This window comes from Coturnix japonica, chromosome 3, assembly GCF_054131305.1.
Source record: "Coturnix japonica strain WE chromosome 3, WE-NBRP24, whole genome shotgun sequence".
Lineage (NCBI taxonomy): Eukaryota > Metazoa > Chordata > Aves > Galliformes > Phasianidae > Coturnix > Coturnix japonica.
In genome coordinates this window covers 52,641,278-52,665,580 of record NC_140665.1, presented here as the reverse complement: position 1 = coordinate 52,665,580, position 24,303 = coordinate 52,641,278, and the positions used below count along the sequence as shown (strand labels likewise).

The window sequence follows — 24,303 nt, the reverse complement described above, 5'->3', positions numbered from 1 at the left end:
GACTTCCTGAGGAGCGAGGTACTGCTTGACATGTGAGCAGTAGAATCTAGTAGTTAATTACAGTACTGTATACATAGAATTGAGGCTGCGCAGTCAACCTTGATTATTTCTGAGCTCTACATCTCTGAATCTCTAGGCACAGCATTCATTTGTACATTTTTTCTGAATTGGTATGTCTGAACAGGCAGGTACCCGCCTGTTCATAACACTAACAACATTTATTTTCGAGTCTTTCAAATATGAATGCAGCAGATGGTTACTAGAGCTCTTTAACTTTCTTGTTAGTAAAAGATTTCATTATTTCAGGTACACTGATAAAAATCAATATGTATTTTCCCCAAGTTCCTCCTGGGATCTTCTCATAGTTCTAAAAAGTAGAACTTCCCTGTATACACTCCCCTTAAACGTGAACAACGTTTATAAGAAAGAATACTTCGTTCCTCTATAGAATTTTCATGTGCAGTTGATGTCTCTTTGAGACAGACTGCTCTAGCAGCAACACAAATATTTGTCACAAGAAATTATTTATTTAAAATAAAGACATTAACTATTCCATGTCCACACAAGTTTCATTTTAATTCCTGAAGCATTGTGTCTTTAGCTTTCTGGGCACTGGCCTGTTATTCATTCTGGTAATTACACTTCCTGATTGCCATAATCTGCAGTTCTTATTTCTTTGTTCCTCCAGTATTCAGGGAAATCTTTTGTCTCTGATTGGCCGACTTTTATTTTAAACACATTACATGATTTCAAACCCAGCCTGAGAGGATTCAGCAGTACCCAGGTTTTGATAATCCCTGAAAACTAAATCTTCCAGAGCAGTAACAGACATAAAAATGGATTGGTACAGAAAATAAATCAAACCCAACACTTTTTAGCCTGCTTTCCTAAAAAGGAGCAACAACTACAATCTTTGTCTCTCATCACACTGCTTCCAGACAGACGTTGACAAGTGGTATATCTACCTACCAAATGCCTTGTTCTTGGTAATAGAAACTGCACAGATCTTTGTATTTTTACTGATGATCCTAATAAGCAAACCACAAACTGTTTACAACCCCAGAAAGTTTGTGGACAGTAACCTAGAAAAGATTTTGCATGAAATATCCATTAAGTTGTTTCATTGCATTACATATGCAGCATAGCTGAGGCAGATCAAAGCCTTACTTCACTCACAGTTGCTTAGCCTTACTGATGAGAATTCTATTAACTTCCAAGAACATAATCACATATTTAAAAATTATTCTGTGTTATGTACATGCATAGGGTATATGAAATGAGGTTACGCAAGTACATTTTAGTTTGAGGTTTCCTGACATGCCAGTGCTTCGTCTTGGAATCTTCATTATTAACAAGCAGACTGCATTATGTACTGACATAAATTAGTCACCTAAAACTAAAAAACAACAACAAAACATCCTACTCAATCAGAATAAAAGTTAACTTTATAACTTCCCATCAGTATAATGTCAAATCAGGTTAAGAAATCTAGACATTCTCTGACATAAAAATTGCTTTGGCAGACCAAACGACCCTGCCACCAGGTGGGGAGAAATATATTTTGCCAATAGTTTCCAGTCTGCACTCTTCCACTCTTTCCCTATTGAACTGCATCCTTTGCTCCTTTCCTGAACTTACATCCCTGTCCACAACTCTTCAGGCACTGCCTCAATCCCTTTCTCCTGTTTCTGAGCACCTGCCAGCCTGCAGCCCTCCTCTCCCACCTGTCTACATTTTGCTAGCCTTGTTCCACCTGAACACCTCCTCCACACGTCTCTCCAGCAGCTTCAGATCACCTTCTCCTGCAGGTCCAGCAGCAGGTGCCTGGGCAGTAACAGAGGAGAGCAAGGCAGGGTCGGTTTTCCTGGTGCAGGGGCAGCCTGCAGAGGCTGGAAGCAGCCAGGGAGCAGTCCTACTCAGCCCTGGGAGTGCTGGGGAGGAGCATTCTCACTCTGTGCATGGGGATGGCAAGTCACGAGAACACTGATGAATACAGCGCATCTGTAAGGCAGGGTGCTGCTTCAATTAAGCAAAAATAAAAGGACAAAAAAATTAGCACTCCCATGTTTAACACATCACCTCACGATGACAGACTGGTATCAATAAAATAAAACAAAATCCTGCTATCACCAAGAGCAGAATAAAGACGATGCTTCAACACATGCATTTGAATTTGCCTCCAGAAACAATGAGAACGTGTTAACAACAATTGATAAAGTAGTTGGGTCCCCCTCTTCAGGCAGTAAATATTTTAGCAGGATTGCTAGACTAAACAACAGCATCCTATGTGTATCTTCAGAACGTTTTTATAGAGCACGTTCTTGGCACTGATCCTTTTCTTCAATAAAAAAATACAGAAAAATGGGATTGTCAAGTGAAAGTGTTTGTTGGGAGAGACTTACCTATACCACTAGAATACACCCAGTTCCAATCTATTACATTGTAACATGCATTAAATGCTCCATTCTATCACAGAAAAAGGTGTATCATAAAATGATGTATACATTACAAAAAAGCTACTAAAAAAAGAGAGAGTGAAATGAGCAATATTATGCTGCAGTGACAATATTCAACCCCATGCAGTGATGCATCACTCCCCACATCCAGTCACATTCCCAAGCACACAGTAGCCCCTTGAAGCCAGGGACAAGAGGCACAGGGGCTCCAGCCAGGACAATCGGCCCTCCCTTCTGTGAGTAATGATAGAGGCGAATGGAGAAGCCCTGTTTCACCTTCAGGCCATTATCACCTAGTTCTTCCCTGTGCACAAGTGGAAAGACTGCTTTCCGCTGGCATTGGGCCAGGAACAAACTTTTCCCCAGGCTCCCTGCTTTGCAGTGGTGGAAATTTTGGAGGATGCAAAATGGCCTTCCCTAGAAGGGTGCCCTTTCTGAGCCTGCCCTGCCAGTTGCCATTCCACAGGGAGACAGAGGCATATCAGGCACGCTTCAGTCCTTCCTAAAACTATTTTATATCACAAAGAATAATTACATGGAATCAAAGTGACAAACTCACTGAGGCTAAACACTAGCAAATTCCACTGGAATCCCAGATAAGGCCTTTGTAATTAATGGTGTCTCAACAACAGCAAGCAGCTCCCAAGGAGGGGATTAGTGCTTTCCATCGTTCTGCCAATCTTCCACTGTATAATAATTGTGCTGAAGTTTACTTGGTAGCAAAGCGTTAGTTCTTCAAAACCACGTCCTCACAACACCACTGATAGTCCCTGTCTTCCTATCGACCCAAGTGACCACTAAATTGTAGTTGCTCATTTGCCAGTACTCATCTTTTTAACACACTCCTGTTTGTGTATGCATACTTATAGCATCATCCAACAAGATGTGGACATTCATGTTATAATTACAATTTGTTCCAGAGCAGATATGATTTGCTGCCTCTTTGTCTCTGGACATACCCTCTCAGTAAACTCACATCTCACACTTTTTATATGTGAGAGAACAGCATTCTCCATAAGACTGGGCAGACAGCAGCTTGCCTCTCATGAGTTTCAGACTATGGAAAGAAAAGCTCTTTGGAGTGTTACTGACATAAGATGGAGCACGATCTGTTGTGTGGGTGAAGACAAGTAAGGTAGGTTTTAAAGTTAGCCATTAGCACATTCACATAGGGTGCTGCTGTAAGAGATCACCTTGCTCATCCCAAGTAACTCCAGAACAATTAGGTTTCTTATCACTGATATACAACATACAACACAATTACAAGTTGCACCTGGTTTCTGTCCAAGACAACTGAAAACATTATTTCCAAAAACTGAAGTGCCAGCTACCTTACATTAATTAGTGCTCACCCACTGCTGTGCCAGATTGGCAATTATAAAAAAACAAAACAACTCCAATGTCAGCACTTTTTACTTCCAATATGCATTTATCTTGCTTTTAATAGAATATCGGTGCCAGAAGCTCATGTAACCAGAGAGAAGCACTCTACAAAACCAAGTTTTGCAAGACAGCAGTTTAAGTGTACCTTTAACGCTTACATCATACTCCATTTCTGGCTGTCAGCTGTCCAGGAGAGCATTGCCCCATGTTAGTTCATTGATTGCCTGCGCTAAGAATTTTTCTGGGACATAATGAAATCATCTCTTGGTTTCTAGGTCTGAAGACACTCATCAGTTAGCAGCTCATGATTGTGAGGCTTTCTCCAGCTGTCTGAAAACAGAAGTAGCAAATCCCACTTCCTAACAAGGTGGTCTGCAAGAGATTATTTTTTTCTCAGACAGCATCCATACATGCCTAGAATACTCTTGTCTTTGCAAAACCAGTGAGACCATTGCTCAGCAAGCCATGTATGCAAATTGTAATTCCTCCTGCTTGCTCCCCATGCAGCAGGCATTCCAGATGTACCCCAACTTATGCCTCTTTTACAGAAAAGGAATTTTGAGCTCATCATTACACATTCTTTAATCAGCCCTGTGCAGACTCGAGCAGGAAGGCTGGGCCCTTGCCATTGCTCTCACAACTCAACTCAACTCTCAACTGTTCTGTGTCTGTGCTGCATGCTCAGCCTGATCCCGCTCTGTCAGCAGTCAGCTTTACACTGCACCAGCCCAGGTCCAAGGACATCAAAAGCAGCTCTCAAGCAGAACTGGAAACAGAAAAGCAATAACTGCTGCAGAAAGTGAGCATGCCAACCTCAAATAGCTCCCTGAATACACCCAGGCACACTGCATACACCCTGCCCACAAGCTGCTGAGCTGACATACAACACTGTGTCGTAATGTTAACATAAGCCTCGCAGTAACAGGGGGCTCTGGCACCAGGTATTTCCCCTCAAATCACAGGGTTGGTCCTGTTAAAGAAAGGGCTATATTTCCCTTCTCTTTTTACCCAGTAAGTTTAGGTCTGAAGCACCACTCAGGCCCTCCAGCCTGGTGCCACCTGTGCTCGGCCTCTGCCACCTGTGCTGGGCCTCACCAGCCTTGGTCAGAACAGTCCAGTGGGAAATCTGTTCTCATTCCCTTAAATTAACTTTGTTTTGGAGTACACTAAGAAGGAAATGGGAAACAGTATATTGAGGAAGCAGGAAAAAAAATGAGTGCAAAATAGTAACAAATATGCAGGGCCCACTGATTCTTATGCCACTGCAAAGCTGAATATAAAATGCTAACATTAAACACATGCTTGTAACGTTAAGCAAGGTCACAGGAAACAAATGCTTGAGGAGTTGCTTGTAGCTATCAAGATAGGACAAAGTGCTGACCTTCCTCACTAAATTACAATCCTCTTCTGGGCTCTCACACAACACAGACTATTTTAGACTGAAATTATGCTGCCTACAAAGAATATAAAGTGTCCTGGCCACCCTGGTTCTGCAGCATATTTTTATTTTTTAATTTAATTATTTATCAAGAGAAACACAATCCTTTGGCAACTCCTGAACATTCTGATGGCTTTGAACTGTCAGACCTTCAAGGACTCGGCACTTCCACAGTTCCTTGAACAACAGCACCTGATCTCAGATGATAGGGCTGCACCAGCGCCCACGTGCTATCACAGAGATGGGGCTTAGCTACCCCCCTATCTTTAGAAATTCCTATAGGGACTAAGAAAAAAGAAAATCTCAAGTCCATGCCTCTTCAAACTACAAGTAATTAACTGTAATTCATGTCACAGTGAACTTATACTCACACCTGTATAATTAGCAGTAGGTAGACTTAGCTGTCATCTCCTCTTGACCATCTGTAAACTAAGAGCAGTCTAAATTTAGCTCTATCAGCCCGGCCTCCCACTACTACATCAAGAGTAGAAAGTAACTAATAAATAAGTAACATATTTACACTGGCAAAATAGTATCATACCACCTTAAAAGTATCAAAGTTCTAAAGAACCTGACAAACTCCTTGTTGGCCCCATGACTAGAAGCAATTCAGCTAGTATGCTGAAGTAGACATGCCAAAAATTGCAATTGTTTGAGAAGATAACTTTGGTAATACTGTACACATTCAAAACATTCCAGGAGTTACATGATGTTCCCCTTGAAAGAGTTATCATTATATCTGAAGGATACGAGTTTGTCTCTCAGCAAATCAGTGGTGGAACAATAATCCTCCATGGATATTCCATGGAAATGCTATTATTTGGTCAGGAGTTAATGAACACTATGACTGACTTTAGAAATTATTCATCTTCCTCAACATCTAATCTGTGATTAGACATTGCAATGAGTAAGAGACCATAAGAAACCTAGGAGAACAGCACTGTATTGCAAATAGTCCATGCAAATAGTGTTACTGTGAGTTGGGGTATAAGATGCATTCAATAAGAAGTGAAATAGCTTATCTATTTCCATATATTAAATAAGTTCTCTTAATAGCAGCATCAGTCAAATCTCCTATCCAGCAAGTGGCCCCTCCAATACATACACTTAGATCTGTGGTCCTACCTGAAGCCAAGAGATCATTACGCATGGCTCGACCAGAGCTGGAGCTGAACTGCATGGGGAGTCTGCAACTGCTACAGAACAGACTCTTACCTTACACTAGTCCAGTGATACAAGGAAGTAAAGTCACAAGGGCAGACAGACAGGTAAGAACTATGGCCTCCTCTGGGCTTATTAGACACAAACCGGAACAACCTACAGCAGTTAAATATAAACAAATTGCCTATTGAATTTCAGTAGCATTGTCCAGTAAGTCTTGAATATATGCCAAACATTCAAGGTCAAGTGAGGCCCAGTCACCATTTTTTCCCAGAAAAAACACATTACATAAAAGCTTATACAAGACTTACGAGAGTTTAGTTGTTTAAACACTAGAAGCACAAGCCAAATAATTAACTACATATTTCTTTTTCATATTTATTTGTAAACTAGTTTCAAAAGTATCTGTATTTCTAAATACCCCTATTTAACAGATACTTTGCACTCTTGGTGAGATCCAACACTCACTGCATTCCACTGATCATGAGCTACAAGCGGTTCCTATCACAAAACAATTTGGGTACAATAAGAAGAAGCATCTAAGATGCTCTGCCCCTACCTACAGATGCCCCTAACCCAACCACAAAGACATGACAGCCCTTTTCCCAGCAATGGCTCAGGTTTGCAAGCAGCCAACAAGCCAGATGCATTTCTACACTGCCACCAACATTGAACAGCCCACCAAAACTTTCTGCAACACAACAGGCATCCTAGGCCGTTGTGCTCCATCCTACCCTGTTACAAGCAGAAGGTTGAAAATATTTGCATACATGCCTCTCTCCCCACTTCTGCGTGAACCATGCAAGTGACCTGAAGTAATAAGTGTGGGCCTACTAATCGCTGTGTGTGTTCTCTTCTACGGAGCCAAAAGGTCAGCTGGGGTAAAAGCAAGGGGTGACAAGAAGTACAATACTGAAACACTCTTGATTTTAGGCAGCCACCTTGTTCAATGAACCACACACAAACCAAGATCTTTCAATACATGCACTCAGGCTTAAATGGACTGCTTGAGAAACAGTTGCTGAACAGAACTGACTGAAAAGATGGAGAAAGCCTTGTGCAGGCCTCCCCTCCCCAGGGCTAAGCGCTTAACAGCGTATTAAAAATGCAGACATCTTAGTGCAGATTTCTAAGGATTTCTCTGCATTTATGTAACATTTGGCAGCTCTCTCAACTGTGGCTGAGAGCTTGTTTTGGGTGATTTTCTAGTCTTCATAAAACCTTTTGCAACAGCATACTACTTTACTGCCTTTAGCTCTGTTTGTGGATAAAAGGACACTAAACTCATCTTCTGTTAATTGCCAGATGTTGGCACACAGCAGGGGATAAGGCCAGAGATGTAACAAACTGCAGCAACCACAGATACAGATTTCTGTGCCTTCTACAGCATGATTTTGCTACAGGTCAACTGAAGCTCTCGCTGTTGCTGAGAGGCTTCTTTATTTATTTTTTTTTTTAGTATTGAAATATTGGCAATTATTTCAATGTTAGATTTGCAAGAAGTTCTTCATGTCCTGCCAATGTCAACTTGCTGAAGATTAAACCCAATGAGAACAGAGTAAGGCAACAACGAGTTAAATAAAAAAAATTACAGTTTGCAACCAATGGACAAATATTTTGTTCTCCTACCTCCTAATGGTCCCTCTTGTTTCCAAATGGTAGAGGGAATCTATAAAGAAAGTTCAGCTACAGCAATCTCTAAATGACTCCCAAAAGCTAGCACTGAATCCATTCCTAGATTTGCCATCATTAATATCCTGTTCTGTCCTCCCATAAAACTAGGTACAGAGCGAGATCTCTAGAGGTCCCTTCCAACCCCTACAATTCTGTGATTCTGTGTGATTCTGTGAGTAGGAGAGCTCTGAATCTAGCAAGATGATTATACAAATGAGATTTTCCAAGGTGTATAATTACCAAGTTCTTAAATCGCTTATTTTGGAGGCTGTAACAAGAGAAGGCATGCAGAGCTGTGTAGATTAAACAATGTAATTGTTAATTAAGAGATCTGGAGAAGGAAATCACGCAGTCTCCCTGCATTAGCACGTGATCACCAAGTAGTGAGGGAGAGCGTTTCTAAGCGAAAAGCAAGTGCAAAGCAGGGCTCCAGCTTTTGAAGAGGGTCAGATCTCCCACTGTCCTCACCTCTTCTACATCCGCCTCCTCCATGCCCTGGAAACAGGAACAGCAGTCTATAACAAAAAAAGAGGGCAGGAGTTGATGCTGAAATACTCTCAGTACCTCTGAGCCTCTCAAGGCTTCTGTGGCCACTGTGTCAGCAAGCTGCAAGGCCAGAGCAGTGAGGAAAGGTCCTGATAAACATAAGCACTGCATCTTGTGTTATTTTGCAGGTGCTTCCATTATTGCAAATGCACATATGTCATGACTTGGCAAAATACACCAGATGTTTACTTTCAGGACAGATTAACAGCTTCACAAGTCACAGGCACATCACCCACTTATGGCTGATAAACTGAACAAGGTCATACTCGCACGTGCAAGTTCACAAGCCCTGGGGTCCCTGGGGCACACCTTCATTAAACAAAGGGCTCAATGACTCTGGCTGCAAGGCTCACAGGACCAGGTCTCTCTTGGCAAATGCATGAAAGCTGCAGAAAGTGACAACCTGGAGCACCAGCCTTGTTTACAACTCATGTTATGGTGTATCATTTTGAAGTTTGCTGCGGTCCTATGCGTATCATTTTTCATTGGTACACTCAGGATATTTAAGTCTGTAGATTTAACAGCTATATTTGAATTTGGTGGAGCTGAAGGAAAGATGTATGATTAATTAGATAAACGTAATAATTGACTAATCCAAATCTGTCCTCATAACCTTACTATCACCCCTGTGCCTCTGCATAACTACAGACTAAAGCAGCAGAGATATTTCATGTATAACTATACAAGCCAAAAGCTCTCCCTAGGCACACATAAACTGCATTTTCCTCAACTAACAGAACACAAACTATATCCACAGCAGATTTAAGTTGTTTTACAAGAACCTAGTCAAAAGCTACTCAGTTGGCAGACCCAGCAGCAGTATATCTTGCCCAGGTCATTCCTAGTATCTGCAACAGAACCAAATCTCCCACTCTGTCCCACATCCCTCTGAATGCACTCTGTGCTTGCTCTGCAGCTTGACGCAGATGCCAGCTGAAGCAGCATTACAAAATGGAGAATGGAGAAGGTCATCAAGCTGCAGTGCTCTCTCTTGGTAAAATGAGCAGAGTGTGGAATGAAAAACATTGTGTTACATCACCACTTTTTTAGAGTTCAAATCTAGCACTTGCCAATGTGCCTAAAAGCAACCTGTCACTCTGTCACTGAAGTCCAGAGAGACTGAGCTTTCCAAGTGAGTGTATCTCCACGATCAGCTCACACATCATGTGTGCCCTCACATGAATTGCCCAGAGTTATCCTAAATTTTAAACAGAAAGCAGAAATATTCCCAGCATGCTAACACATACCATCACATGGGTCTCATCAAGACCACAAAGTTTACTGTGTCATCAACAAGCTATTTATGCATATGCTTGCTGTCACTCCCAAGTGCTATTTGCAAGTATTAGAACAATAAACTAAGAACACTAAAGCAGGCTTTGCTGTAAGAGCCTTAGAAACATCAGATATTGGGACCTACTAGTTCCTCCTGTTTTCCACAAAGAATCTGACATCTCTTGCAGAACTGACATATTCCAGCATATGTTATGTCCTTCACTTGCTAGGGAGGATATTCACTGTGTGGCGGTAGTAAGGGGAGTATAAGGAAGTTTGGGATGCATGCACCATGTTAAAATGTTATGTCCAGCAGTTAGGTACTTTCCTCATCTGCCACCAAACTACATGAGATTTCTCTATCTGTCATCACCCATATAACTTGAAGCTCCTTGAGTGCTGCAGTTGGCAAGGAAATGGGGCAAGAAGGTAGGAGCAAGCAGGCAGCAGCAGACAGGAGCTGTTGGGCAGCAGCCAGAGAGACCACCTGGGCTGAGCCTTGCTGGGACTGCTGGACAGAACAGGTTCCTCTGAAGTGTTTATATGTTATAACAGGTTGTTATATTTGTGAAATTTAAATGCATTGCATGTTAGGCTGGGGAAAGGCAGCTACGTTTGCATTGAGAAGGGTCAGATTACTCTGGTTAACTGTCGGAATCCACCTGTGGTAAATTTCAGCTACCGAGCAACTGAGCCATAAAGAGTGAAGCGTGTGTCAACACTTTAGCGTCCCATTTGTTTGCCTCCTTTCACCACTAAAGAAATTCAGGAAACAAGTGCATTGAACTAGTTAAGTCTTTTAATCACCAACCATATTAAATTATTTCCAGTTATCTGGACAAGAACACCAACGCTTTGTCACTATCTCTAGAAACACCACGGTGGCTCTATGGATAGCTGAAGGACAGCTGGACTTTTTGTCTTAAAAATGCTTTAGTTCTGTGTGAAACTGCTGCCAACGCCTTCCTCCTCACCTCAGACCTGCCCCCAAAAAATCAGCCTGAGTTGTCCTTACATTTACTTAAACCCAAAACTTCAGGTCAAATCCTGCATTCACTTAGGCAGCTCAAGCGATTACAGGATTTGAAGTTAAAGAAAGACTTCCGCTTCCTGTTTTTTCTCCCTCACGTTATAAAAGTTTAGTGACAGTTAACACTGATTTCCATATTCCAGCATAGCCTTGATATTGATTGCACAAACTATGAGAAAAAAACAAATAACAGACAAAATCCAGAGGGACTCCACAGTTCCCACCGGTAAACACTGGAGACTTTTATTAAGCCCAGGAAAGCAAACTGTTGCACAAGTCACTGTGCTTTGTGCTTTTGCAACCTTTTTGTTTCTGTTCTTACGTATGAGTCTGAAACAGGTTTTCGCCTCCAAAGTCAGTGATGCATCCCTTTGTCATGACATTGGTTTCAACATCAGGTAAAAGCCCAAATCCTAGCATGGGATTTTAACTCACTGTAGCCATCTGTTTCAAGAGGATTATATGGATTTTTTTAAAGTGCTAGACATGTTAAAAATAGCAGACAGTGGTTTTGAATGCTTTTTCAGCTACCTTGTGTTAAAAATACTGCCTAAGCTTGCAAGTCAAAGCTACACGACCCTATAAATCTGCTCTTCCTATTGATGTCCTCTGATATCTTAAAAACTCAAAACATAATATTCTAAAACTAGATCATACATACAAGTAACAGCTATTTAAAAGCAACCTCTTTGTTTTCCTTGACTAAAGGAAGCGCATATAGTCACTAATTAAGTCTCACCTATCCTCAAGGCTTTCCTTTAAGAATATCATAGTAATTTCCAAAATAGTACAATCTAATAGACTTGAGTTTCGTTATTGTTTTTTCCCATACCTCCTTCAGGCAACTTAACACTTAGGTTTTCTGGACCACATCTAGAAGTCTCTTTTGGCTGCACGCAGTTGCCACACACTTCCAAAGAACAAGCCACACAATCATTCACCTGAATGAGATGAGCATCTTTTTCCTATGATGTTCTGCTGCTGAGCAACATGAGTATCTCTAATCATCTGTTGTTTAAAGAAGGGGAAAAAACAAAAACACAAAAACCAAGCAACTACAACAACAAAAAAACGACACACAAAAAGACTAATTTTGGCTCCTTTTCTACAGGAAATAGTTGATGAAACATCTGCTTTTTCTGCATACACTGGAGCTTGTTCCGCATACACGAGAAAAAAGATTCTTCTATCTCTATAGACAGAGAAAACAACAGGTCTGTGACTACGTGATCCATATTCTTACCTACAGGTTATTACTTTATTTAATTTACTTTGCTTTTTGGCCAAGGAATCTGCACACCTTTTTTGTAGGACAGACAGACAGAAGCAGCATTATTGTTCACATTTGATCCAATAACCTGTTCAGCTGTTTAGGATGCACACAGCATCATAACAACTCATGTTGCCCTAACCTCACCCAAGAATGGTACAAGTAAGCCCATCTTTCACAACAAGATTCCTCATTTTGAAAAGTAATAATAAAGAGCCAAACTTCCTATTTAATATGAGTGGCACCTTTAGCTGCCTCTATTCATTGCCATCTTTCTGTTTACACAGATGTATGTATTTTGCAACACTGCATGGGGCTACTTCATGGTTTTTGTGTCTTTTTTACTCCCCACCTTCTTGCATCATTTTGCACAACCATGTCCTCCATTTTTATGTCCTACTAGCAAATTGTTGTCACTGTATATGCATTTTACAAGCTGTAGCAGTTCTGTTTGTATAGCATGGCTTACAAGTAATAAAGTAGTCCCTACCTCCCTGGAATTTCCTGTTTAATTTGGTAATTTTATGAGTATGATCCAGTTTATTTTGAAAAATAACCACTAAAATGAATTATTCCTACATGACTTCTAACAGCCTAGAGGCTTGCCCTGTTTTTTATTAATTCTTTGATCAAAGCCTTATAACAAAATGCCATCTCTGTTTGCATCTTCAACAATGCTTTTTTATTACTTCAGATTTCAATTTCTAGTTTGCACCATTATCTTACTGCTGCAGAATTCCACTGCTTTTGCAGTCAGCGTTAATAATTCAGACAAAGTCATCTTCCAAAGACACCAGTGATACAACATATTCAACAGCAGCCTTTCACATCTGAACATCCCATTTTTGTCAAGAATTGAGGTACAATAGGTGACCTCAGCTTATTTCCACAGCTTCCCAACTCTTTCACAGCCCAGCATCCCTCTGCATTCCTGCCTAAATCCAAACCCCCAAGAGGAAAAGTCTGCAAATTCAGCTCAGGAATAAAAAGAGGAGAGGTTATTACAGTCATTGGAGCAAAGAGAGCCAAGTGTGTACGTACAGTAATGAGTTATCAATGCCAGCACTACTTTATTCCAGGAATGCTAAGTTTCACTTAACCAAATGCATCTATGATTAAATAAATAAACAGAAGGCATAATTCAATATCATAACTTGATTTGGAGATTACTAAACAACTTTCCACTCAATTCACTTTCCAGATAAGCCTGATACGACAGCCATGATTTAAACTAAAGATGGTGGTAGACATCAGACCAAGTGACAACATTATTACCAGTTCATGCAACATGTGCTGGGGCTGCCCTACCTGGAATTGGACCATCTGATGTGCAACCCCCCTTTAATGTGACCCCTCCATTTCCAGGATATAGGCTGGCTTCCACCCCTCCACGCTACCTCCAGTACCCTACAAGCCAGACATCAAGGACCAAAAATACCATGAAATCAAACAAACAAACCCGAACCAAACACAAAAGCCAAGCAACAACCCAACCCAAAAAACAAACCAAACACACACACAGAAATCACTGCTGCTGCTGTCACCTGGCATACAGAAGGAAGGGAAAAGCTACATCTCTGGGCACAGACTGCAAGCTGCCAACACCACAAAGGGAAGTATGGATTAGGATCAAGTGTTGCACAGAGAACACATGACAGCACGAAGCCAGCATTAAATATCAGGCAACTTCTAGGTATGTTAAGTAGCACTTACCATAGCAAAATTTAAAAACAATAATAAATATTCTGTATTAATGAATCAAATGCATTTTCATTTATTACTTCAAAGGTAGCTGACAGGACAGCTAGATGGCATAAGCCACAGCCTATAGCGGAACAGCTCTGCCTGTGAACTTACAGAGCAAATGCACCAGGCAACCACTTAAGAGGAAACAGGAAAACCAAATGAGAAAGCAATAAAGCATCCACAACCAAGACTGCAATTTTATTATTATTTAATTTTTTGCTTCTTGTTGTTTAGATTAGTCACAAAAAAATAAACTAAGTAGAAACAATAGGAAAAACAAAACATAATGCTCTTGCTTTCATGCTCTGCGTGTGTGAACTTGAATAACTAAAAAGATTAAGAGTTACAAAAAGCTCAGCTAATTCCCCTTGGGGAATAGCTCCCCACACAGAGCTTTCTCACAGTAGAACATCCTTCTCCAGTTCTCTTGCCTAGGGCAGCCAAAGAAAAGGAAATATTCTCATACTGAAGTTGCTACAGCACAACATCCCAATCCCAAAAGTAGCAGCTGTTTTCGCAACCAGTCCTTAGCTTATATAAAAGATTTCATTACAGATAGGCAGGTCCCTTCCTGTTCCGCATATTGCCATCCTCAGCATCTCATTTTAGTCACATAAATTCAAAGTTAAAATTAATTAAACTGACTGGATGATGCTGTGAGCAAATATATACCTACACTACATACACAGAGTATGGCTCCTTAGAGCTAATCAGACAGTAAGAATTTATGTAGAAAATCAGAAGATGATAATCCATTCAAGTTTCTCATGCTTTTAAAACAAGGTAGTGCCACATCAACAAAAGAGTCCTTTTTGTGCAATAAAATAACTTGGCTGCTCAGTTATCAATGACTGCCTAAAGCCTTCCATTCGGAAACGCATCCTAGAAAATCAAAGTCAAATGATCAGTACTCAGGTTACCCTTCCCCAAACCCCCCACATCATGTTAGGCTCTTTGAAATTAATCAGGAAACAAAAGCAAACAGGGAAAAAGCCTACATGCATTTCCTGGCCAGATGTAACTATGTTTTCCAGTTTCTAATCAGGAAGCCATTCAAAAAATTATCTCTGGAAATATAAAGTGTGAGCCACTTACCTATTTCATCCATTATATTCAGTACCGTATATTCATTTGTACTGCAGACATCTACTGTGAGTCCATAGCATGATCCATATTATCCCACATGCACAACTTCACTTGATCTCCTATCCTACATTAATGAAATTCAGGTAATTTCTTTAAGGAAATTCTCTTCAGGAATTTATGCGAGCCAGGAGGAAGAAGGAGGAGATGATGAAGAAAAGGTGCAGCTTCAGGAAGTGTAAAAACACATATCATTAGAATAGATTTCTAAGGTAAAATCTGACCCACTCTCTCTGTTTCTGGTCCAACATCTAATCAAAATGGAGTTTGTCACATCCACATGAGATTATATACAGGGGCAGGGAGGGGGAGAAGTCTGCCGAGCCCTTCCCTGCACTCTGCGTCAATAGATTTGGGCTTAGCCTATGCTAAGCAGCTCAAGGCACCGGTTATTGGTGCTGGCAGCTGTCTACCACACTGCCCCATTTCCTAGTGTCAAGCACCCGGCTTGCAGGGAGGCCTTGGGCAGCCAGCTCCAGCCTGCCTCCAAGGCAAGTAGGGCAACAAAGCCCCCATGTTTGCCCTGCACAGTCCTTCAGTCATTTAAAATAGCCCTTGCAATTTCAAGCAGCTTGGAGCAAAGACTGTTTCACCGTAGAACTAAACAAAATCAAAAGATGTATTTCAAGATTAAAAAAAAAAACAACAGAGATGGAGTCTTGGTCTGAGCGAAGGATTTTTGCACATGTACACAAGATTTTAGCATTGCAGCATTATGTTGCTTAGTATATATGTTGACATAGTTAATTTTATGACATACTTCTACTGTCTTGATAACCAGTGAACCTTTTCAACAAGCATAGTTGCTTTGCTCAATATTATAGCAAATCAGTTACAAGCAACTCATAAATAATGGGTATATGTCTCCATTCTAGAAGAAAAATAATATATAAAAAAAGTTAACAGCTTTCAATATGACGTCAGGAAAACCCCAGAAGTCATGGCTCTGTCCTGCCACCTCAGCCAACCCTGAGGCTATAGTTGGTGAGGAAGACTGGAGAACCGGGTTGAGTGCCCGGTCCTTACCAGAGTATTCCAAACAACTGAAGCCAATGATGGCCCTGGAGAACAAACCCCACCTCATCTCTCACAGCTTGGATCCACACCTTTATCCAGAAGTGTTCCTGTTCTCAGCTCTCTTTAGCATCTTATTTACTCACACTACTGCTTCTCTCATGCAAGCGTTCTCCTTATGCCTCACAACTGATACAACTGGGCCCCAGTTCTGGCTGAGGGACCCAGCTACATAATGGTAGAAATGAGAAATAAGTCTCTACAGCCCTATGAAATTCTGAGCCTGAAGCATCTTGGGTTCATGGAATATTAGAGATGCAGACTGATAAACACTCTGCTTTGAGTTTGCAACTCAAATTACAGACTGTAAACATCAATTAGTTTTGATTATTAATATGGAAGACTAATTGTAATTAATTTGAACAACCTTGCTCTCAATGATGAGCAGGTAACTTGCTCTGCAAATAGTCCCCTTGAGGTACTGCATTAAAGGATGGAAAACAAACAAAAACAAATAAATAGATAAAAACACCACAAGCTCACTTGGAGCATGTAAAAAAAATATATACATACATACATATATATATCAATTGATAGTGACTATAAAACAGAATTGAAAACCTAAGGAGAGAGCAGGTTAAACCAAGCCCTTGCTACAGTACTTCTAAAAATAAAAAGCTGTGTTTGTGTATTCTGATACATTCACGTTGCAGTTCAGATCACAAGGCCTGAGGATGTAAAAGCTATTCTCTTACGGACACGTAGGGTAAATTAACTTGCTAATTCATCCTCTAATGCACAGTCCACTGAGCACACAACTACATAAGAAAAGAATATGAGATTTCATGCAGTCAGGCAGATTAATTTGTTTGGCTTGTAACAGAATGTAGAGAGCCTTTATTTTTCTTTTTTTGATGAGAGTGATATGTATTTATGTATATATTTTATTTAAACCATACCTCATCGCTCATCCTTAAATCAGTCACATGCACAGCATGTATGTATTGAGCATATGCCATCCCTCCCCAGCACTGCCAGACAAAAGCTACACTGCCAAAAATAGCCACACAGCGTGCTAGTGCTGCTGCAGACTGCCCTAGATACATCCAGGCCAGGAGGATCGAGCAGCCCTGCCGCAAGGAAGGGTTAGGCGCTAACCTTCATAATGGGCCAGGGCTAAAAAGAGGGAGCGAGATGAATTTCCATCTTTGAAGTTAATTTTTAATAAATGTGACTTAGCTGAGATTAAAAAGGTTAGTCATCTGAAAGCCATTTCCAGGCAGAACTGAAATGCATGTGCATATACGCACAAAATATGACGGGAAAAGGGTTAGAATAGAGTTTCTGCAAAAAAGAAAGGTCAAGGCAGTGGTGGTTGCTTTTTAAAAGTATTATACAGTTTCAGCTTTACAAGAGTACAATCCAAAGGTTTGCTGGATGCTTTCTTCATTTCGTGTCTCAATTATTATTTTTCAATGTGCTTTCTTACTACTTTCCTCTTTCAGCAGAGATGGGGAAAAGCTAACAGCTTTTGTTTTTATCCTAGATCAGGTAAGAAGCTGGAACAGCTAAACAAGTCATGGCTTATGTAGGAAGTGCTCAGAGGGTTCAAAGATGAATAGTACACCTCAGAGTGCAAGACAGTCCCTCAGCCCCTTGTCAAATATCAGGCTGGTCCACAGTTTATGCTCTCCACCATCCCAGGACTCCACTGAGTATCAGAAGGCCTCAAGCCAAAGGAGATAAGCGCCACAGCTCAGTGGCAGCATGAGCAGAGGGGAGGATGGCGGCCGGCTGCCCTAATGCTACATCCGTGTCACCTCCTAGAGGAAGGGAGCTCAGTCTGGGCAAAGAGATCGTTGTCTGTATCAACTGACTGAGACAAAATGGATTTCCCCAGCTTAGCAGGGGATTGCCCTACAGGGACAGACAGGGCTTTACCTTCAGCCAGGTGAGTAGGAGAAAAGGAAAAGCAACCCCCACCCACAGCCCGCACCCCTAACTGGCCTGCCTGCAGGAAGGCCTTACTACACATCTGCTGTTTCCTAAAGCACACAACAGTCTTGGGCACCTACATGCTAAAGGTTAACCTTTAAAGTGTAAACATTAACCTACATTATCAGTTTTTATCTCATCCTTATGAAAAGCCTCGTATGATATCAGTGCTGTATTTCTGTAGTGGGCAAGCTACCATTTTAATTCAATGCTTAACTTTCTAAACTTACTTCTATGAAGGTTCAGCACATAAAAATTTAAACAGACACGAAGGAAAGGAAAGGGAAATCATCCACGTGGCTGGCAGGAGCTGATGTGCCCGTTGGTCTGCATTTTTGACATGGCTGTCATGTGCCTAGGGGATAACACATGCAAAAGCAAGAAGCTGCTTCAGCAAGAACCCATCTTCACAAAGAGAGACAGCGAGCTGAGGGAAAGATGCAAATGCCTGAAAGCCTGAGAACTCCTGAAAAATTCAAGCATACACTTTGCAGCCTATCATAGGATGGATAGCTTAAGCAGGTTGGCACTTAACAACAAAGCTGCCTGAAAGAAGAGTGTAACTCACTCAGTGCTGTCACACAGGAGAAGCAAAACTGGTTTTGCAGATGATTTTGTCATCATTTATATTCTCTGGACTACCTCACCCTCATTTGGGCTTTCATTACATTGAACACCATCCCTTACATTTAAATATTAAGAGAAAAATCCACTATTACGACAGTGTTTTTCATTCATGGATAGATATTTTTGATTTCTTTATTTCTGGTAACGAGGGGCAATCAAATATGCAGGATCTGAAACTACTGACCAGATACATGCTTCTACTGTAGGTCCTCACAAAGTTCTTGAGTGTATTAACAGAAAACAACTACTTAGAATCTGAACAAGTCAGTCACTTTTTCCTCACCAGTCCCATCTATACCAGTAAGAACATAAACTCATTTTTATTCTGCAATATTCACTGTGGGAGGAATATTCACATATGCCAATATTCACTGTGGGATGAGAATAAATGAAAGTCAGGTCTCCTTGATTGTACTGTTGGCTTTGCTCTTCGCTCACCGTGTGAATTCTGTCCTTTTATCCTATTCCCTAGAATAAAAACAGTAGGGTTTTTGTTGATATTATTTTTAAAGGAGACAGGGCATCCGTTCTCTCTCTATAAATTTATCCTGTGGTAAAAGTCTCCCTTCCCTGAATCACACAGGTCCACAAACTGCATGTACAGGGTGATGCCCTGGCATTCTACTAGTAGCAAGCTAGTATGTAAAACAACAGTGAGCTCAATTAAATCACAGCATCAGGACTCTTATCTGAAATCACCCCTTAACACCAAGGAGTATTTTCTGAAAAGAGCAGAGTGTGATGACAAGATGGAAAAGAACAATGCAAAGATCCCTTCTGCCTTTTTCAAACTTTAATCACTTTCCAAGCTGGAAAGTTGTCCCAGAACAACCTGAAAAAGACAAACTATAGGTGGAAGAGGAGAACAGCAGAGTAATTGGCTGGCAGCTGAAGGATAACAGAAGCACTCCACAGTTCCTATTCCAGGAAGATGAACAATACATCATTCTTCTAGTCCTCATAAGCCACTTGGCTTGCACATGACACACACACTCTGAGAAGATTCATCAGATGCACGTGTTATTACTGGAAAGACATAAGACCTTCAGCTAACAGTTCAGGAGGTAGGAGTCTTTTCCTTGCAATACAAACCTCTTCCAATATAAATTCTTAGTATAGTGTCATAAAATGTTATATGTACACTACACCGCAGTATCCACTATCACAGACCCTTTTGAAGCACTACCAACTCACCTTATAAGCAGCTCCCTATCTACATGCAAGCACACACCCATAAAGTCTTCTGAAAGAATGGTCAGGAACCACACCTTGTGTGCTCATGCATCTTTCTGTAAGAAATTATCCTTCCTCCTTGGAGAAAAAAATGTTGCAAAAAGAACAATCTCTTCATTTAGCAAAGTTGTATGTGCCTCTAAGGCACAGGCCAAATGCACCGGTATAGCTGCTTTCAGCATTCTTTCGGTGTTTGAAAGTGCTAGCTTTATACATACTGGATGAAATTCACAATCCATCATTTTTAACACTTCCCTCTCTACCATTGTTGGCACGGAAATAAATGCAGCAGAGTTGAATCCAGTGCCAGGCCACCACAGCTTCAGAAGTGCAATAACTTGACAGCAGGGCTGCCCGACAACCTTCACAAACAACATTTACTGCCAATAGCATAAGAGCTGGCCCCAGGAATATGGACCTCATCCAGTATGGTGCCTCTCCATGTTTTGTAAATGCAGCTTTGATCTTTGGGAACTCAAGCACAGGAAACTCTGGTGAGCTATATGGCAAGGAAACAGACGCTACTTCAGGACTGCAGGTGATGCAGTCTTCTGGTAAGCCCATGTAAATGACCATTTTGACAAAGAAACACAAAATCCTGCAGAAGCAGAAACAAACTACCCAATACAAGTAGAAATAACATACCAGACACACTTCACTCACCCTACAGAGCCCTGCCCTCTGCTGAGTAGCAGACCAGGCACTTCATGCCTAAGCCTTTGTCTGTGGTGCTGTCTGTGGTCTGGTCAACCCACCTCAGCCCCAGCTAAGTGGAGAAAGATTACAGGCCATTTTATAAGTGCCCTGCTTCAGCTCCCCTTCCTGCAGTTTGCATAGTAAGATAACAGTAAGTCCTCACACTCTGCAAGGAAGGATTTAAAAAAAAAAAAATGGAATCACTGCTTCCCATACAAAATTATAACATTCTGTAGTTGTGGTAGACTGAGAAGCGACTGAATGTGACAGCAGGACATACAGACCAATTCACTAATTCAGAAGATTATGAAATCTGAGAATCTGAGTCTGATGAGACCCTTCCACCAGTTTCTTCAGAGCAGTTTCAGGTACTACAGGTACACCTGTCCTTGAAAGTTTTCTCATTCTTTGAAATGGATAATGTGTGGTTACTTCCTTCCAAGCACGAATTGGACCACTAATTATCTACATGCAAAATAATGTTTGGTAAATAAAGCTGGAGAGACCGATAACTGGTGATAAGTACTTTCAGCACATTACCAAGAAAAAAAAATATATAATTGCTCTAAGTCTAAAAACAGGAGGTTAAATTAATTACTTCAAAGAACTACCACAGGGAGAAAGTTGGCTGAGGCTTTTTGGTGGCTTTGTACAAACCTAACCTCACACCTTCTGGCCAAAAAGGACTTTAAAATTAACATTCCTCACATCCAGCACCCCTTATGTCAAACTCTGCGCTACCCATAAGTCACATCCAGAAAGGACAGGATTACAGCAAGTAATTTGCAGCTCACAGAAGAGCAGGCTATTCAGTTACAATTATTCCAAGCAATACTATAAAATCTTCAAGGTGACTAAGTCTCATTTTTTCTCATAATTTTTTAAAACTCATTTTCAACTTCCATTCCAATAAGGCCTTTAGAAATGCCTTTAAGGACTACAGGAAAGGAGCCTAGATTTTAAGTGCTCATAAATTGAACTGCCCAAGTCCTTTAATAGGCGGGCTTCAGCAAATACCACAAGATGTCTTATCCACTGTGACTGTAGACTGCAAAACCCAGTGCTCACCTAGATGTGCAGTTAACTACTGCAGGCAGTAAAGGGTTTTTTTCTTCCCATCCTCTTAGAAAGAAAGCACTTGACTTTTAACAGAGCAAGAACAGAATCTACAGTCATGGTATGCTCACTTTGTATTTTGTTTTGCTACATTTGTGGTAAAATCTATTGACTGTAGCCTGCTCCAACACTCTACCTGGCATTAGTAATCTCTCTATATCTCTCTTTGTTAGGGACAGCAAAGTTTTAAAGAAAAAATAAATAAATAAAAGAGACACTCCCACATTGCCCCAATATCTAAGTGTTGCATATCTAGAGAGGCAAAAAAAAAAAAAAAAAAAAAAAAAAAAAAGAAAGAAATGAAGGAAGAATAGAAGGCAAAGCTTATCTATTTTCTTCCTCTAATAATCAGATTTCAAGTCCTTAAATGTTTGTCAATGACAGCTTGCAGTGCATGCAGGTGAAGGGGTAGTGCCCCAGTTGCACAAAGGCAGATCCAAGGAGAAAGGCTTCCCAAGGAGAGAAAAGGGGAGTGCGAGAAGATGGCTTTCACCCTAAGCACCTCCCCACAGCCCTGAGTTCTACTTTACCACAGAAGTCAGGACTAGAAACACTGGCCCAGGAACAATTTTTGCTTTGGGGAAGTGTATTTCTTTCAGACGACATTAAGATGTCACTCCATAAGACACCAGAGGACATCATGTCCAAGAGGCCCTTTAAAATGGAGCTACTCTGTAGCACCAGTGCCTGAACAGCTTGAGCCAGCTCCAGCCCCTGGTAGCTCTCGCCCAAGCAGGTCACAGAGAAAACAGTATGATGTAAACAGCAGAAAAGGCCCCACTGCTGATTGACATCAGCCTCAACACTTCATTTACTCAGCACTGAGTTGTTTCCAACACAAATTAACAGCTCTTTCTGCAGAAGGCCCCGATTAATCTTGGAGGCACGTAGGACACCAACACAGTCATTTTCCCCATTTTATTCCCTCTCCTCTTTAAAACTAAGCATAAAACACTATCCAGCACTGCACTAATTTACGGCAGCTGAAAAAAAGGGGTATTTGGAAAACAGCTTTAGTACATACAATTGGACAGTAGTATCTATTATAAAATAGAAAAGCAACATCCCACTGGAGTTTTGCATGTAATGACCCAAGAGTGCCCAGCAGAGTGGAAGCCTAGGCTCTGCCTATGGTGATTTCACTGCTGCTTTTAATACCCGCAAGTAGAAAAGTCTTCCCAAAAGGTTTACAGGCAAAACACTTTGTTCTCATCTTGTAAAAGAATATTTTGTTATATTTATGTTATGCTACATACGAAGCACTTTTGGAGCATGCTGTGTAAATTAAATAACATTAGAGCAAAAGGACAACCAAATAAGTTGAGTCAAAAGAAAAGGAGAAATTACAGTACAGAGAACAGGATGTAAATGCGCTGTTGCTCAGTCAAAAGAAATTCAAGCCTCCCTGACTGGCTGTTTTTCACAGAGTAATATTCAATAATCCTTACTCAGCCTGAAATATCCAGTTCAGATGGGAAAGCTCTCATTGTAATCGTTGTCAGGGCATTCTGTAGAAATTAGTTTCCTCTCTCCAGAGAGGGAAATAGTAATTGTTCCTGTAAGATCTTACTAGATGTGATATTTGTCACAAGATTTTTTAAGTATAAAGGCACAAAAGACAGTTACTGTAACACAGGTCTCAGAAGGACTGTTAATCAGCATCTGGATTTCCAGTAACCAGACTCAGAAGACAGTTGTTTTAAAACTAAAAATGCGCCTTCCTCAAGTGAAGAACGTGGCTGTGTATGATGCACTAGTTAGTTATATCATCGCTACAGCAGCTGCCTTCCTCAGTGTACTTTCACACCACCTCAGTACCCAAGTGAGCAGGTCAGGTTGGATGCTCTGTGGTGGAGAATGGTAAAGCACAATGAAGAACAAAAGTTTTCAAAAGAGGCCCCCACATGGATACATGCTACAGAAGGTTTTGTATACAGGGGAAAAGAAATAAAATCACAAGTTACTTTGAATGACAGCTGTTGGATCCCGCTGACTCTGTAGAGCGCCCCATTTATTAGTATGCAGTAAATCTACCAACTCACTTTAGCTACGCTACAGCATCATTTACTTTAAACAAACTGCAGTGGAAAGCCTAGCTACTCTGTAGCTAATCTTGAGTGACCAGTCAGCACCTGACAAGTGGAATAGAGCAGCAATCCAGGTGACAGTGACACTCACAAAATCTCCCTGAACACAGACAGACATTTTGTTCATTAAACACAAGAATAACTTGGCAGATAAGAAGCCTGGCAAAAAAGTAAATAAATACTTCATGCAGTATTTCAGAAGACGCAGGCATACTGAAATGCTGATAACCCAGGCATAACATCAAACATATACTGCTTGGTCTGCAGCACAATTCTACTGCCAATACCTCACTCAGCAGCTGGTTGTTGCTGTCCTTTTCTGGTTTACAGATGGCAGCTACCATCTGTTTTTTATTCACCCACTCCTCTCTTTGCAGTTCAGACTGCAACTAAACACAGGAGGGTAACGTACG

General features: G+C 41.0%; 1 protein-coding gene across 44 annotated transcripts in view; it reads right to left on the bottom strand.

Annotated features, from left to right (window-relative positions):
- Positions 1-24,303, bottom strand: part of MAP7 (microtubule associated protein 7) — a 94,624-nt gene that overhangs the window by 52,992 nt on the left and 17,329 nt on the right. Inside the window, exon 1 of one of the 44 annotated variants that reach the window (XM_085543576.1) lies at positions 15,075-15,464. The exons of 41 other annotated variants lie outside the window; for them this stretch is intronic. In XM_085543576.1, the coding sequence (XP_085399702.1) occupies positions 15,075-15,087 (13 nt within the window). In that variant the 5' untranslated portion in view covers positions 15,088-15,464. Of the gene's footprint in view, positions 1-15,074; positions 15,465-24,303 lie in introns of those variants that run through there. 2 more of the 44 variants (XM_085543557.1, XM_085543559.1) reach the window with 2 other exon arrangements.